The 17,874-nt window shown below is 50.4% G+C and overlaps 1 protein-coding gene across 5 annotated transcripts in view; it reads right to left on the bottom strand.

Moving 5' to 3' along the window:
* Window positions 1-17,874, bottom strand: part of iqsec1b (IQ motif and Sec7 domain ArfGEF 1b) — a 108,222-nt gene that overhangs the window by 6,084 nt on the left and 84,264 nt on the right. For 4 of the 5 annotated variants that reach the window (XM_029150058.3, XM_055508900.1, XM_055508897.1 and 1 more), the window contains 11 exons: window positions 6,132-6,411; window positions 4,760-6,018; window positions 4,154-4,315; window positions 3,112-3,234; window positions 1,883-2,049; window positions 1,381-1,520; window positions 971-1,000; window positions 766-891; window positions 582-681; window positions 306-467; window positions 49-225 (listed from right to left, as the gene is read on the bottom strand). In XM_029150058.3, coding sequence (XP_029005891.1) covers window positions 49-225; window positions 306-467; window positions 582-681; window positions 766-891; window positions 971-1,000; window positions 1,381-1,520; window positions 1,883-2,049; window positions 3,112-3,234; window positions 4,154-4,315; window positions 4,760-6,018; window positions 6,132-6,411 — 2,726 coding nt within the window. Of the gene's footprint in view, window positions 1-48; window positions 226-305; window positions 468-581; window positions 682-765; window positions 892-970; window positions 1,001-1,380; window positions 1,521-1,882; window positions 2,050-3,111; window positions 3,235-4,153; window positions 4,316-4,759; window positions 6,019-6,131; window positions 6,412-9,167; window positions 10,235-17,874 lie in introns of those variants that run through there. The other variant, XM_055508898.1, reaches the window with a different exon arrangement.

The following is a 17,874-nucleotide window of genomic DNA, read 5'->3' as shown; positions in this document are numbered from 1 at the left end:
ACAGGAGTGTGAGGCGGGTTACCACGGCAACCGGTGGTAAGCTCTCACCTGCATCTGAGAGGTCGCGCAGGGAGCTGCTGAGGGCGCTCCTCTTCAGGCCTTCACCGATGGCGTAGCTGTCGTCAAGGCTGCCTCGGGTCAAGTTGCCGTTCCCCGTCTCCTTCTTCAGCCCTGAGGTCTGCGACACGCTGGGCCTCACCACCCCCTTCTGCTTTTCCAACTCAGCTGAGCACAGAAAACAATGCAGAGATGACGCCCTCATGTCTTTGCTTTACTGAATACTCATCTGTCAAAGCAACACTCACATTCTATCCTGTACTTCTCCATCTCTTGGACCTCAGCGATAGATTCCCGCAGATCGTCAGTGAACTTTTTGCGGTCCTGAGGATTGGGTGCGTTGAAGTTAATGAGGACCTTGATGTCAGCTCCGGGAATGGCCGAGGTCAGACGCACTCCGTTGGGATAATCTAAAGAGAAACAAGGTGAGGATTTAACCCTCATCTTCATCAGTAGAGAGGAATGAAAGGTGTGGACAGCACTTGTTTTGTGACCAACACCTGACAAACAGAGGTGGGACCTACACTGGTTCTCGAAGAGGAGAACTTGCATGCCGTACAGCGAGAAGGATTGACGGAAGCTGTAGGTCACAGAGTTCTTCTTCTTCTGGAAGATTTTAGTAACCTGTGAAGAGAAGCGCAGCTCATGACGTGGTCGCCGTGTGAGCGGTGTGTGGGGCTGTTGTGTGCTGAGAATCACATGTCGCACCACGAGCAGGTCGTTAAACAGGAAGATCTCCCTTTGGTGCAGGCCCAGCTTCTGAGGCTTGTTGGGGTCGGGGACCTCGAACAGCCTGCAGTAACAGACCAGCCTTCGATGGGGCAGCGACAGCACCTGCACACGTGACAGCCTGGTGTCAGAGCCACAGCTTTAGGCTTTAGTGTTGGGGCACGACATGATGCCTAATACTTACACAGCCCAGGCCGTGGTGCAGGGAGCCAATCTGTAAGGCGAGAGACAGGGTTTAAAATCAAACAACCTTTCCATTGATCATTAAGGTGAAACACTGCATGGACCACATGTCGTGGATCATACGGTAGCACCAGCATTCTGTGGTTCTAGTAACCACGTTTTAGGTCACTGGGGTTAAGCTACTGGTCTCATTTCTTACTAGAGCCAGTCAAACAGGATGTGTGTCACTGAGCATGAAGGTCTCCTGTCATATGAACGTGTCACACAGTGAAGGCAGCAGGTCCCATAAGGAGCAGCCTTTCACTCCTTTTTACAGACCGTACGTTGAGCAATTTGGCTCCGCGGGTCCAGAACGGAGAGAAAGATAAAATTGGTCACATCCCAGCAGCTCAAGGGCAAACGCAAACCTACCGGCTTCTTTCCCACAATGAGCTTTTCCACCTTCTGGACCTGCGACACATGGTCTTCATTAGTCTTGAGCTCACGCTTGCGAATCCTCTCATAAATGCCCACCAGCATCTCTCGGGGTATGTCCTCCCCATCATCCACTCCTGCCAAGAGATGAGAGGAAAAAAATGGATTAATGATTCATTTGCAGATTTATGAACCGCTGAATTTATTTACATACTGCTGTGCTGCACACGTTTCCTCTCAGTAGAGGCGGAAATGTCCTTCAGAGCTCCTTAAGGATGAATATTCCCCTTCCCTCAATACTGTACTTTAATTACTGGCAGAGTTAACCATGCAACAAAGCTCCTCTTAATGCCCTTAAATATGTGTTGCCTCCACAGCAAAACTTGACCATGACTCACAAAAGAGCAGTTATTCACAAGGTCAAACGTGTACACACAACTCAGCATGAGACGAATATTCATCCTCCAAGTAGAACGAATGGACGCAACGCAACAAATACCTCGAAGGTTTTTAACGAAGTCCTCCAGCTTCATCTTCCTCTCCGGCTTCACGTTGGGACTGTACATGTCTGTGTTGAGGAGGATGATGGCGAACGCCAGGATGAAGATGGTGTCAGGGTTCCTGAACTGTCGCACCACGCCGGGGTTGCAGATGCAGTAGCGCTGGCTGCGAAGAGGAACAAGCTGAACTCAGGCCAGTTTGTTACTTTCTGCAGGGTTTCCGATGTTTCACCGTGTGTTTGCTTTGCTTATTTACATTTAGTCAAAAGTCTCACTTTGTCACGGGGACAGATTCCTTCACATGCTGTGTTGTTATAGCGCATAAAAACATCTCAACACCCGGCTTCCTCCGGGAACAGGCCACAGACATGCAGCTTAACTGGACACGTCTCTGCATGTGGCCTGTGATGGAGCCAGTCAGCGTCCCAGGGGCCTCGCACTGCACCAGCACAATCGGTCCACAGGGAAAACAATCCATTTATACTTTTAAATCAGTCTGACCTTGAATCTTAAATGGAGTGAACGCCTGTTAACAGACCTCAGAGCGGAGCAGGTAGAGAGAAAACCATGAAGGAACTTGGTCTGTCATGACTTTACTCATCCTTAGACCTGTGGGAGTGCAGGTTCACGTCCATTGTTCCATCAATACATCTGAACTTACTGTAACTGCAGCATCACAGCAAGTATCAAGACCAAGTTCCATTTGTGAGCTGTGATCATATGAAGTTAAATTACACTTCATAGCCTTGAGTTTACAGAACGTGCCAGAAACAGCAGAGTGTGGATTCTGCCTGCAGCCGACAGACGGGCCATTACCAGCTGGGTGACGCACACTGGGCCACAGGCAGAAAACAGGTGATCACTTATCATTATGTCCCAGTGTAACAATGTCTGTGTTGTCGTTACACTGCTGATCGAAGCGCATCCTCTGCAGACATGAGCACACCTTCTAGCAGAGGTTCAGAGAAAATAATGGAGGAACCAACAGTATCTATCTATCTAGTGGCCCTGAGGGAGGTTCTGCTTTTCAACAACCACCCGGACAAATAAATTCACAACTGAACGAGACTCATCTCTGCCCGATGGCGTTGGAGACACACGGTGACTCCGCTTTAGTGGATGTTGTTCTTTTCCATCAGCCACACACACTGTGTTGGTGGGAACACCAGACACGGCCACCACAGCACCTTCTGCTGGACAGAAGAGCGCGGTTCGGTCCTGTTCTGACCTGAAGGCCTCGATGAGCCTCTCCACCTTCTGCGCCTCCCCCTGCACTCTGATGTGGGCCTGGAACTTCCTGAGCGCCTCGTCCAACTCCATGGCTGAGAAGTCCATTTCATCCACCACACAGCTGGTGAGAAACAGTGGGATCAGGTTAGTCAGACGAGTAAAGGCCTTAAAGTTGCTTTAAACCATAAACCAGGTGCTACTCTGGCTTTGTTACGTTAGTGAGTCAGTAACACATCAGCATCTGCATATTGATAATGGAGGACGGTCATGCTCCCTTCAGCTTTACTGTGGTGTCCTTATGAAAACACTTTGTTACTGAATCATTATTTTCATATCCCAGTTGCTCAGTGAGCTGGACACTGTTCAGGTATTGTAGGTGTTTTTTTTCTTTCCATCTTGATACTTGACTTAAGTAAAAGTCTGCAGCGCTTCTTTCTTTGCTGAAAGGAGGATTGTGACTCGCTCTCCTTGATTCCTTGCATGTCAGGATTTATAGACGTGTTCTCAAGGAGCCCTTCAGATGTGCCTGTCAGACTGACACTGACAGACCTCTCCTGGCCTTATCATCCGCTGAATCTCAATGAGCTCTGATGGAGCTGGGGTGTGATTCAGATAAGTCTGTCCAGTCTAACGCAGCGAGGAGGCACCACACACAAGAACCTCAGCTCAAAATGACGTCTCCTGCATCTTTATGAAGTCTCCTGTATGTTAGAGAACCGCGGAAGAAAAACGGGATCTGTATGTTTATCTGAGCGATGCTCCACAATTTCCTGAGCGGATCCTCTTTCTGTTGATTTCCTCTATGTAACCTGAGTCATCATGTGGATCTTAGAAGCTCCATACAGTCTTGGAAGGAGGGTAGAATGCACGTCATTCAAATCATGATTTCTATTTATGCTCCTAAGAATCATGAATTAAATTTCGGTGCACTGCAATAGGTGGCAGCTGAACTCAAAAGCCTGTTCAGACTTCTTCCAGTTCTTTTCAGGATGAAAAGGTTTCACGTCATCCGTGTGCACATTCAGACACGGTGAACTTACTCGAGGACGTCTCGGTTGAACTGTTTCTGTCTGTTCCCCAGGAACTCGCCGATCATCTGCCTACTCAAACCCTTCCTTTGAAGCAGGAAATGGGCCACACCCACTGGAGTGTCCGGAACAAAGTTTCGCTCAATCAGATACTGGATGCCTTTTTCTGGTTTCCTGGAGACACATGATTGACAAGAGAGAGAGAAACAAACAGGAAAGGAGTGAGCTCAGTCCAGATTTGTGATTATCCCACGGCACGTGTAGCTAAATGTATGTCAGCTGTGCCCAGGGTTTAGCCAGGCAGCGAAGCTGAGGGCGGGAAGCGGAGGAGGGAGCTACTTTTCCCTGTGGTGTTGATCACAAATGATTAAAAGGACCTTAATGACAGGCTCTGAGGAAAAGCAAATCCGCAATCATCTGTGATTAAAGGGAATCACGTTGGTTCAGATGAGGATGAAGTGGGCATGAGTCCCAGGCTTGTTTGCACCTTAAGTGGAGCAGGCAGACAGTAGTTGGGACTTAATCAGCACGACTGCGTGTTCATCACACAAAGGCGGTTCACGCTTTCAGAGCGGCGTCCGTGAACAGGTCTTTGGGCGAGTTACTGGATCTACCTACTTGTTAAACAGGTTGAGGCCGATGCGGTAGTGCCTCTTGCGGATGATGTCGTTGCTGAAGGCGGGCGAGTCCCAGCTGTTGCGCGTCTCCTTGTGGTACGTCTGCTTGCTGAGCGTCTGCTCCCTCAGACTGTCTCTGGACGACGACTCGGAGCTGCAGTTGATGGTGTCGTTGGAGTTGGACGTGCTGTTGATGCTGTCGTTGTCGCCGTCGGAGAAGTCCGACTCGGACTTGCTCTGCCGGTGGGCGGTGCCGTTGATGGCGAGGTGGGCCTCCAGCTGCCGCGAGCGGTGCCGGGGCTCGTCGTCCCGGGAGGGCCCGCGGGGGGGCAGGCCGTGGCTCATGTGCTTGGGGCTGCTCTGCTGGGCGCCCAGGCTGCGCTCGTAGGCGCTCTGCCTCTTCAAAGAGCTGCGGTCGGAGCGGTCGCTCAGCTCCACGGAGCTGTCGCTGGGGGGCTCGATGGTCAGCAGCGGCAGGTGGTCCACGCGCAGCCGCTGCTCCTGGCACTCCAAGGACGGCGTGCTGCGGCAGCTGGTGTCCGTGTCCCCCTTGTCATCCTTATGGGCCAGCGACCAGTAGTCCTGGGACGAGTTGAGGGAGCGCTGGCGCAAGTCCGATTCTGTGCTGGAGGGTCTCTCCACAGACTGAGACAGAGGCAGTGGCGGCGACAGCTCCTCCTCATCGATGTACAGAGTGACGTCGCTGTACGACGCCGTCATCTCGTCCAGCTTGCGGTGGTCTGAGGCGCCATGGGAGGGCTTTACCTGGATACTGACCTCCCTGTCCATGTCCTGGTGGCCCCTCCCCGCCTCCGACTGGCCCTCGTCACCGTGCAAGCTGCGGCAGTTCAGAGCATCGTCTATGGACTCAGCCAGAGATTTAACCTGCCTGGAAAAGGCATCCTCCAGTTCTGTGATGGCGTCGGTGAAGTCGCTCTGCGCCGTGGGCGTCTTGGCCTGCACGCCCACGTCCCCGCCGTGCTCCGCCTGCACCAGAGCGCCGATTTTGGTGCCATCGTCTGTTAGTGAGACCTGCTTCCCCTCAAAGTAGGAACTGTGGACTTTCTCAGGCCCTTCGAAGGAAAACTGCATTCTCATATTGGATAAGACGATTCGTCTGGACATGCGGTTCTCGGACATAGAACTTCTGAGACGCTCAAAGTTCTTGTTCATCTGGTATTGGCGGAAGGCTGTCTGGATGGTGCGAGCTGCGTGCCGGGTTATGAAACGCCCGCCATATTTACGCTCTAGCATCTCCACCTGAGGAAAAAGAGGAGACGTTACGGTGGAGACAACACATTCACTGGTGACACTCTGTCTGTGCAGCAGCCGGGCCCAGCGTTCTACCAGTGCCCACATCATGGACCGCCCACCTGCTTGTCCTGTAGGTCCGATGAGAGCTCATAGCTCTCTGACAGCGAGCGGGAGCGCTTGATGGCCTCCTCCTCTGCCTGCTTGCGGAGTATGGACTGAGAGTGCTGAAGCTTGGGCCGCCGCGGTCGCGGGTGGCCGGGCAGTAGGATGTGCCCGTACAGCTGGCTGTCCAGGTGGTCGTGGCCCAGGCCGCCACTGTGGGTCACTGGGACACAACTGTAGCCGCCACTGGGGTCCACAGAAGCGCCCACTTCACTGCCCGAAACATCACCTTCCACACTGCAACACACACACAGCACACTGGATCAGCCAAAAGCATGTGAGCGATGGAAAAAGTGAACTTTTATGCTGCTCAGAAGTTTGAATACGACATCAACTGAAGCCTCATCTCAGCGCAGCAGTGATCCTGAACAGGTACAAGACAGAACCACGGATTTCCATTAGAAATGTTTATGAATAAATGCTGAACACAGCGTAGAAGGCACCCTGAATATGAACATAACCTGCACAGGTGAGTGTGGTGCAGTGAGCGACGGTGCCAGACCACACTGCAGCAGCTAAACGTTGACTACAGCACTGCTGAGTTCCTCTGCAGCTGTGTGATTATCAGCTGAGAGGGCTGAAATGCACTCAGCCTCGGTGCTTGAAGCCAGGTCAATAACGACGACTACTGCGAGGAATCCAAGTCGTTTTTACTGGAAGGAAACACGCTTGATCTGTCGACTGCTTTTAAATACGTGGAATAACTCACAAGGCGGGATTTTAAGACGTTAAGCTGTTTTCTTCATAAGAAGCAGAACTAGAGGCCGTAATAAGGAGCTTAAATTGCATATAATGCTGCATAGAAACATTTCAATTAAATGCACCAGAAACCAGCTCATCCAAAGGGGAGGTGCTGATATGACAACAAGGAAGGACTATGAACCAAAGCGGATAAATAATGTCTGCTAAGCACCCACATCATCAAGAGACTTACAGCATCCATCCATTCCTCACACCCACGCTTCCATGAGCACCTCATTATGTGTGTGACCAGGTGAACAACCTGGTCAACCTGTGACCTGACAATCACCAGACCACACTAGCTGCTGCAGTGTGGTCTGGCACCGTCGCTCACTGCACCACACTCACCTGTGCAGGTTATGTTCATATTCAGGGTGCCTTCTACGCTGTGTTCAGCATTTATTCATAAACATTTCTAATGGAAATCCGTGGTTCTGTCTTGTACCACATGACACCAGTCCACGGGCCGAGCACAGTGACCCACAGCTGCACATCCTTCAGCCGTCAGTTCTAGCATCGTTTACAGGACCCGTCGCTCATGTCATCGCAGCAGAACAGACCAGGACTGACTGGACACCTACCTGCGTAACCCACATGCAATCAGCTCACAGCTGATTCTCATACACACGAGTCTGTTTAAAATGGGAGCTTTTCTACCACAGAGCAGATTTGATGTAGTTTTATTTTGTTGAGTCATGTTGTGACGGCTGAAGGGGAAAGACTCAGGACAAGGCTGTCCACTGAGAGACATGCATCACTGCAGAACCCCGGTCACACCCAGACCTCGCTCAATGAGTCAAGGTTAGTTAATAAAGTAAGAACATTTTAAGATGACTAAAAAACGACGCCTGCCTTTTGAAATGTTTATTCTTAGTCACAACATTATGTTGCTATTGTTGGTTGCTAATTGTGCCTTTCACTGTGTTAAGGGTCCTCTGTGATGGGATAACATCTCTTATTAGACAAAATGTCGGTGGACACTTGACGATCATTATAAAACTCTCTCTGCATATTTATTCTCCTCCCCATGAATCCTTTATGCATTTTAATCCTAAAAGGAACAAATCTAACCAGACAGAGAGTCCTTTGATCAGACTGAAGGGTGGGCTGGAATGTGACTGCTTCAGCAGAGGATGTAATTGCAAATATCCATTTGTTTACTCTGTGTGGAAGGCGGGCACTTGGCCTGAAGCTAAAGCAGGCGGACGCCTTCAGGAGCTCCCACTAAGAGCAGAGAAGCCCTTCAGGCAGGTTTATGTCTGCACTTAGCTGCTTCTGGTGCTCCAGATGCTCCAGATGCTCCAGTGGCCTCCTCCAAACGAGGGAGGAGTGCAGTGCCTAAGAGACACATTAGACTTCAGCATGCGCTTTGTCTTTACGCAGCACCAAGATTGAGTCACTCACAATAAAGCTAATGTTCATTTAGATGAGAGAGACAGGAAATGAGCACCTAGCCACAATAAAACTAATAACTGTTCTGTGTAAAAACCCTGATTATCTAATGAACCTGGTTGGTGTATACTGAACACAATCCATCCACTGTTAAATAAAAAGGTCCCTTGTGTTAGACCACAACCAGCTCATTGATTCAAAGTAGTGCACCCTCATTAAAACCTAGTAGTAGACGTTTTAGTGGTGTGTTCAAAGAAGGACAGGTGACACGAAGGCGACCCTGGTGGCAGCGCCTGCTCTGGAGAACCCCTATAGCTGTGCTGGGCTGATCCAGGAGCAGCTTTCTGTCAGTGATGAGTGAATTAGTGTGTGACCTGCCTCTGTTATCCTTTGTCGAATGTTCACAATCACTGTCTTGCTTATTTTTACAAGTGAGTAACACTTACTGTAGAATCAGTTCAAGTTGATTAAATATGTAAGTACAGGCATGAAAGAATATGACTCAGCTGCCGTCACGTGCTCGGCACAAAATTCATCTAGTGGTTCATTATTAAAGCTCCAACCTTTAGTGCATCACAAGTGTGCTCCTTGCTCCTTTTCAGCAGCAGCTCTGGCACAAAATCCACTGCATTAACTCTAATTCTTCTAAAAAGGAACAGCAGCAGTTTTGTTGGACAGAAATAAATTCTTTTTTCAATCGAGCTTAGTTGAATTTGGCCACAGTCTCAGAACCATTAGTAAAATGTACGACCTGCATCACACGAGTAATTCAGAGCCAAATGAGCCACAAAGTGCACGTCGAGCAGCGAGCAGAGCATTGGCCCACACACACAAGGCGCCAGCACACACCCAGAGCTTACCGGCTGCCTGAGTCCAGCTCCAGCAGGGACTGGGTCCTGTCAGACGCACACTGCAGACACCACATGCTGCCCTGAGGCCCGGCGCTGCTCGGATGCCTGTCACACCATTAGTGGGCCAAACGTAATCTGGTAAGCTGGCTCCCCTCAGCCCGGCGAGGAGGGCGTGCACAGGAAGAAGGAGGGAATTCCTCCACTAGAAAGTGGGTCGTGCGACAGCGGGAGGACTGGTGTGTCACATATCAGGGCCCTAAACAGGAAGGAGCAACTGGTAGGTCCAAATAGAAGACATGCTCTGGTGCCTTTAATAGCAAGAAGCCAGGGAAACCCCAGCAAACACACATGTAGCTGCTGTGGCTCAGGGCTAAGGTTGATGATAGGAAAGGCTTCAGTCATGGTTCTCCAACACAAACGTTACAGCCAGACGTCAAACGTCCAAGTTCATGGAGAAACAGAGTGAGGGATGTGTGACTCATGTCTCCCTCTTTAGGGTGGTTCCCTCCACTCCTACTCCTCTGCCTGAGCAGCGAGAGGTTCCGTTTCCAGATCATTACATCATTACACAAACAATGGGCGCGCAGAAAGTGAAGCAAAGCAACCGTGCACTGTGAGAGCTACCAGCTGAGCGCCGCCATGACAGTGTGTCTGGGGGGAAAGCAGGAGAGAACGCGTGTGGACACTGATGCTCGGTTCTGGCCCTGCTGTGGAGCAGAGCCGGGAAACGGGATCTCTGCTGGCTGGAAACCTTCAGAGGAAAACTGATGTGAGGCAGAATCCTGGACAGGACCCTTCAAGCAGAGGGTCAGCTTGGTCAGCATGAGCATGTCGGAGCTCAGTGCCTCTCCTAACAACTATTAATTACCTCCAGTCACGCTGCTGGTTGTGCATCTGCTTCCTCTCATGACCTTTAGGTGCATGTGTGGAATGACAAGACCTGACTAGACTGGAATAATCCGATGAAAATGACCTGAGTGAGAAGAGGTTGGTTCAGATTCCTGCCTCTAGTCATGCTCCCAGCATGAGCTCATACTGGTACCAGTACCAGTATGAGCTCGAGTGCTAGTCAGATCTCAGACGCTACAGAGGCGACTGGCTTCTCATTGGCTGGATCTCTCCACACGAGTACGCGTTGTGTTGCACACACCTGCCACACTGTGTGTGAACAGCAGACGCCCGAGTCCTTCACGGGTCCAGACAGAGGCTGTCGCTCCCACGTCAAGCACAATTAAACTCCCTTCTGCTCGCGCCGCTCCGCCTCCGTCTGCGGCTCCAAACCCTCCTTGGACGCGGGGTGACGACGCGCTCCCACAGCAGCCACCGGTCCTCATTCAGCGGGGACAGAAATAGAGTCATTGACAGACACGGCACACGCTCCACTGGGTGAGCGAATCCACCGCCTGTGTGACAAACCTGCCAGACGCCTGAAAACCACACCAGCACCGAGAACAGAGCTCACGCAGGCACAGGGAAGAGCCTGATTGTGACAAATATGCAGGACGCCTGCACAAAGGGTTCCCTCCACATGCACACGATCAGTCTAATGTCTGCGCTGTAACGTCACCACACATTAACTACGAGCACCGTATCATCAGGGTCTGTGTGTGACTTGAACGTGATGGTTTCTGTAAGAAAGCCTGTGCGTGAGGAGGTCAGAGCCTTGAGCTACGCTTTGACTCTGCAGAGTGCGCTTTGACTGTGTGGTTCAGCATGAATGAGCAGACTGCTGTGGATTAATACCATTACAGAGTGATAGTAAAAACCGAAGAACAGCGCCTGTAAACAAGCAGGTGTAAGAATCACTAAATAAACGTATGTTTATGAATTATGTTCTGGGCCCACTGTCACACTCCTCTCGGTTCTGAGGAGGTGACTGGACTGGCTTTAGGTTCACTTCAGGTCTGTGAGCCTTTACTCCAGTAGTTCGGGCATCGCTGCACTTCCACAGTGAAGAGTAAAGGAAACAATGCTGTCATTGGATGTGTCATGTGGGTGTGACACACAGTCCCTGCGCATGACAAACACTGCAAAAACGTGCAACACAATGTACAGATCTGCACCTGCTGCAGCACAGGAGCCAGTGTGGTGCCCAGGCTGGGCAGCGGTGACGGGACGGGCTTCACACTCGGTGCGTCCTGTCTCAGGAGGTCGTAGCGGTAAACATGGTGCAGCAACAAGCCCCAGGTGAGCTGTGCTGACAGCGTCTATGACTCCAGGTTTAGAGGAAGCAGCGAGCAACGAAAGGCGGCCTGGATGATGAACAGTCCTCCGTTGGGTTCACCAAGCAAACCCTCAAGGCAGCAACTCCACCTTTTGGTTTTAGATCACGTGTTGTTAGATTATATGACCTTATCTTAATTGTGAGCCAGAACAAACTGTAACCAAACACATGCTGTTCAAACAATCGTCCTAAATGCTGGCGCTGCAGCTGGAGCGGCACCTACGACTACAGACGCTGGGGAGTAGGTTTGGTTAGACATGGAAATAAGGATCCAGGCAGCGAATGTTCTAACACTTTGGCCAAGCTCCAAAGCCCACGATGGATCTGAGTGTTGCCGAGGCCGGTCCAGCAGGCTGACTGCCGCCGTAAAGCTCTTTGGCTCCGGTTCAACCTCGTAATCCTGGAGCTCACAACGAGCCACGTGTGGCCTTCAGAGGGACCTGCCTCCAGCCGCTCCACCAGGGTGGGGCAAGGATTAGGTTCCCCGCTCCTCAGGCACACATGCATGTTGCTCCTGGCGCTACGCGAGCGCTGGCCATGAGCACATCATACGTGGCGAGAACGAGCTGCACATGAATGCAGCACGAGCATGTGACTGGGGCAGCTCCTCTGAGCAGGTTGCACTTATTCAGCTTATCTCAGCTAATCCTCCTGCCGTAGCGCTCACTCTGTTCTGGTTCTGAGCTGCCTACATGCTCTAAAGCCCAGGCAACACAGCATTGTTGTTGGCAGTAAACACTGAGCAGCGTCAGGCTCGGGCCCAGCTCCAGTTTCACAGCTCTGATACATGTTGTGTCATTTCAACAGCATTTCCTTCAGGTCAGATGTTGAAAGAAATATGAAGCTAATAGAGTACATTATTTACCAGCATATTATCACTTTGTTCCCAGTCCTTCCAGACAATTGTATATCTGTCAACCTACTGTAAGTATTAAACACAGGGATGAATCAGAAAACAAGGGCAGTCGGTGTGTGTATGTGATGTGTGTCGATGTGATGAGTAAGACACTGAGTCCCAGATAAAAAGCTGCTGAAGGACTGAATTTAGGTCATCGCTCTGGAACAATGCAAAATCTAAGGACATATTATTCACAATGTAAGACTCTTTCTTTGCCCCTCTTGACTTATCGGGATCTCCCCTGGACAGACATGAGTGTATCAGTGCCACATGCTAGCACACAGCTTAGCTTAGCATGGACCCTGAAAGGAACTCTATAGTCACCAAACCAGTTGTCGTCATAAAGTTGTCTGCAGACATTCAGATACGGTTTCAATACAAATGGCCTTTGCTGGAGGCAGACTGGTTATAAACAGTGATGTTTATGTCCGAGGGCCCGGGTGTGAGTCAAGTGTCTTCTGTTGACAAGTTAACTTGGGTCATGGGTTCCGAGCAGGTGAAGGTTTGCAAGGTCGTGTCTATATGGAAATCTGGTGTAGGTCACCGCAAGCTGAATCACTAGTACAGGCAGGAAAACAGACGTGGACCCCCCCGCGAGCAAGTTCACTTACTGTGAAGACAGCTGGGCTGGTTGCTTTACTGAAGACCAAGTGCAGCCAAATAAGATTCCTTATTTAAGTCTAGAGATGGTCCAATAACAACTGGACGCGGAGGTTCTGTCACAAGACAAACTGGAAATATAAAGGAACTAAAAGGAAATACAGTAGTTTAGAGAAAATGAAAGTATTAATGGATAAGTTGAGGAATGATTCCACCATGCGCCAGGTTTACATCAGACCTGCCCAGTCCTGACTTTGTGACCAAGCCCATTTCCTTTCACAGCCACATCTCTGCGTTGATGAGCATGAATGGTAATAAACTGCATTCATCCAGACAGATTTAATCTTGCCCAGAGAAAATAAAGTATTTCTGCCCGTCTTCTTTTAAAATTAATCTTTCAGTCATTCTGGGCTTAAATCCTTCGATTGTGTTTGGTTTTACTTTCAGTATGCTGCGCCACAGCCGACGCTTTATCGTCGTTTCCCATCGTCAGCGTTTGTTATTTTCAGGTCTGTGTGCGCTGTAGAGGTTCTGAGTGAATCCTGATGCTATCTGGTGATTGGAGACAGGAAGCCCTCCTCAGATGTCCTCCACAGATAGTGAGACGCTGCATCATCAGCTTCCACATCATATCAGGTTTCAGCCAAGAAAACGTCCGCCGCGGCGGAGGCGTGACACGTGGCCGGACACACAACAGGTTTGTTGAGTTTACACATAACAGACGAGCGCCTTGCAGTGACGTGGACCTGAGGCGCTGCAGCTTCATTAGTATTCATAAACTTCAGCCCGGCTGAGCGTGCTCAGACGGTGTGCGTCTGGACGCCTGCTGAGAAGCACAACACAAACACACACAGGCCAGGTGGAACGGGACACAACATCACCTGACGTTACATGAAGGCAGCGTTCACAAAACAAATGACATCATTTTATCCGTCAAAACTAAAAGTGATGCATCCAAAAGTAAAGTCATGGGTTAATAGCTGCGAATATGGGACTCAGGCCATGATGTGAGTCTCTTCTGAACTTTCCAGGCATAAAAGCTTGGCATGCATCAGATTTAGCCCTCACAACAACAGTGAAGCAGCCTTGGAAAAAGGAAAGTTAGATTTTCACAGCTGGTTCTGTTTTGATGGTTCCTCCCACCCAAGTCTGCAGTAGTTATGTTTGTTGGATGGTCCTGTGTAGTTTGAGGTTTTCTTTACTGTGCTTCCAAGGCTGTGCAGCTACACAAACACCCACCCCCCCTGTCTTCAGCTGTATGCAGGGACATTTATTCGTGGCACCTGATGTCAAACTATTTGGCTGAAGTTCAAATTCCAGGTGGAGTGAAGACTGGAGCCGCGCTGGATGTGTGTACAGTAAGTGTGCTCCTGGTTCAAGCTCCAGATCTACACCTTTAAAGCTGCGGTCATGACACCAGGTCGGCACTGGGTTAACAGTTTCACGCAGTCGTTGGGACACTAGAACGCGTCCTCACAGACGACCTGTGAACTGACGACAGACCGCTGAGGGTCTGTTTGTGATCCCAGCCCACAGCCTCCACATCTGACAGAGCAGGTAGAAGAAACAGGAGCTGAGGAGGGGCAGCAGATGTGCAGCGTCTGCTGCAAGGCACTAAAACATCCTCCATCTACCATGAAGGACAAGCCAAAGCATCTGCTGCAGGTCAGGACAAAATGTCACAGCAGCGGAAAAAGCAGGAGCTCCGACTATTACAGCCAAATGAACAGAGGTTTTCAAATAGACAAATCAAGACCTACCTTCATTCTGAAGTCTCAGTTCGAGCCCCAACAGTGTCTACTGTCCTACACTGAACGCTGAGGCGTGGGTGGTGGAGCACCCTGCCTGTCTGTGTGTGTGTCTGTGTGTGTGTGTGTCTGTGTGTGTGTGGGGGGGGGGGCAGCACAGGCAGCGCCTCTGTCTACTCGCTGGCTCCGGCTGCTGCTGCTGCTGTTGGCATCTGTGGCAGCGCCTGCCTTTCTCCTGCCCGTCCTCCCAGGAGCGCTCACCTTTGCCAGCGAGCGCTCAGCTTGTGTGACGGCACTGGACTGGTCTGGACTGGTCTGCCTGTCAGAGGAGGGCGTGGCAGCCGGTGTCACTCTCCTCATCACCCATGATGATTGGACATTATTCTTGGCCTGCAGTGACATGATCTCCAAACTCCAAGTGTTTTCCCTATAATTATCTCCAGTCACCACATGAGTTTGACTGTCATTCATCTGAAACGTAATAGTTCTATTTTTTATTTACTGGAAACCATGATATCACCTCACGCCTGACAGTGCAGCACTCCTTCTCTTTGTGTGACCTGACACCACGGCTGAACTCCAATAAATAAGGAAGTAGCTGCAGTTAAACAGTGGGGGAACAAATATAGCTCCGAGAGCAACTTGAGACGTCCTTCCCTTAATCCTTTCCTGAATTTAACTGCAAATAGTGAGGCGTTCACAGTCCCATGTGCCACACACTTCTTCCATATGAGCCCTTTCTAACTCAGCAGCAGCTTCTTCACTTGTAGGAAGAAGGAACCTTTAGGTTTAAGTCATGTTACTGGACGCAGTAGTTACTGGATCAAACAGTTGTGTAGTTTCCTTCTTATTCTTTATATCAGCCACACTTAAAATCTCCTAACAAATAGCAGAACACCCTAATGCATAAAGGCAGTGAGATAGAGCAGCCATCTGTTATACAGGAAGTAAGAGGTCATGTTTAGCATGTTACTCTACTGTCCACTACACACACGCACGCACGCACGCACGCACGCACGCACGCACGCACGCGCGCGCGCACGCACACACACACACACACACACACACACACACACACACACACACACACACACACACACACACACACACACACACACACACACACACACACACAGGTAAAATGCTTACTGCATGTGTGATAGAGACCTCTGTCTGACTCTTCATGCCCCTTTAGATCCAGCTCACCTTCTCCTAACCTTTGGACCCACACATCCTCTCCGTGTCCCCACTCATCAGGGGAGGACCCACATGACTTACATGACTTGCATGTTACAACATGCAAGTCATTGTTTATCACAAGGGAAAGCAACTGATTATCTCATGTCAGAGGTGTGATTACTGACAGGGATACGTGTTTAGGCTTCATTTACTCCTGGTTATTAAATGGATCAGTACATCCAGCTGCACCACACCCAGACATAAAGGACCTGGTTTCATTCATATCTAGCAACAACACTACAATCTAGGCAACTTTCCCGTCCAGAAAATGACTTCACCAGTCAGCATTTCCCTGCGTAAATATATGGTTACGACTATGATGAAGAGAGAGGAGATGAGAAGGTGAACTGAACAATGTATCAAAAGTACAGGAAGGGAGGAAGCTTTTTATATCATTCTTATCATCGTTTCCCAGAAAAGAGGGCAGGGCAGTTCCAACCATGTCAACATCCCTCAGGCTCAGGGAGGTGTGTCCCACATGTCCATAGCTACTACTGTACCAGTGAGGCTGAGGGCCAGTAGTACTATGGAGAATGTGAGGCACAGAGCAGGAAGTGGCTGTATCAATAAATGAACTGCTCATGCCAGCACTTACAGCGACACAGCAAAGTTGCTAAAGACTCCATTTATAAACGTCCCCAAATGCACACAGCACGAGTCATTGAGCTACGAAGGCGGGACTGAACCAGACTGATGTGTCACCGTCTCCACGTTGCAGAGCTGGGTCTGTCCTCCAGCTCCATCAGCTGCCATGTCGGCCGGCTGGGGACGTGTCAGGCAGCTGCTGCAGTCCTCTCTGCCTCACACCTGCCTGGGCTCACCTCCACCGGACGCACACAAGCTAAAGTGCCCCCATAACACAAGATGAAGGTGTGAAACGAGCAGCATCCCTACCGGTAAAGAGAGGCGAGGCGTCGGGGGCAGCTGAACGCGAGGGACCGTCCTCACACATCCACCTCCAGCTCCACCACACACTCCGCTCGCCCGCCCCAGCCTCTCCCTCTCTGCTCGTGTGCTCACAGCCTCTCTCTCTCTCTCGCCCGCCCGCCCTCTCAGCCCCTCCCTCCCCGCTCCCTCCTCCCCTCTCAGCTGAGCTGTGTGTCCAGCAGTCCTTGCCTCTTGCTGACACTGCTGCAAGGTCAAGGTCTTCCTCTGCACTCAGACAGACACAACACAGAGGCCAGCCTGCAGCACCGTGTGGGTTTATCTGCCAGCTCTGCTCTGGTTACAGGCATGACACATGCTACATACATGTACAGTACAGCTGATGCACTGCCTCATACCTAAACAAGCCAAACACCGAGGCCTTTGTTCTTCCAGCCGCCATGAATACTGCATGCTGGGTAAACATAACAACTCAACTCCACAATCAAGTCAAACGTGTCATCTCAGCTGTTGTTTGAACGTTTTAGACTGGAGGAAAAACGAGAAGCTAACGTTCAACTACAATTAGACATTCAGTCAACAATGAGTGAAGGATGACACACACTAACTGTCCTCCTCCACAGTCACCACAGTCAGTAGCACCAGAATTCTGACCTTACATAATGTTGCTTTGCCAGAATTCCATGACTTCTTGGATTCAACACCCATTAATAATAAAGTGTTGCAAACGTTTGAAGGCTCCATCCATCTTGATGGTTCTCTACAGAAACTACTAAACCTCAGCTCAGCTCAGGCGTGTTGGTACGTCATTTCACAAGTTCCAATAAGGACAAACAAGTGGATGCACATACTCACAGTCGTCACTGCTGTCAGCTGCTGTGGCTGCAGACCTGCATGCAGTGTCACCGTCCACCTGGAGGTCGGTCGCCGCGGGTCCTGCTCCCATTCAACCCTAACACCAGGGACCTGTCGCCGCAGTGACTGACGCAGCAGCGCCAGTGTGGGAGGGAGAAAGTGGAGACTAGCTGCTGTCCTCTTAACACTGGGCCTATAGGATTACTGGTAATGGGATTTCCCACTAATGGCTCCTTCTGACAGGTGGCGTCCCCGTTTAGCCAGTTC

The sequence above is a fragment of the Betta splendens genome, chromosome 5 (genome assembly GCF_900634795.4).
Source record: "Betta splendens chromosome 5, fBetSpl5.4, whole genome shotgun sequence".
In the NCBI taxonomy this organism is placed as follows: domain Eukaryota; kingdom Metazoa; phylum Chordata; class Actinopteri; order Anabantiformes; family Osphronemidae; genus Betta; species Betta splendens.
Note: the sequence above shows the minus strand (reverse complement) of the source record. Positions and strands in the feature narration are given on the sequence as shown.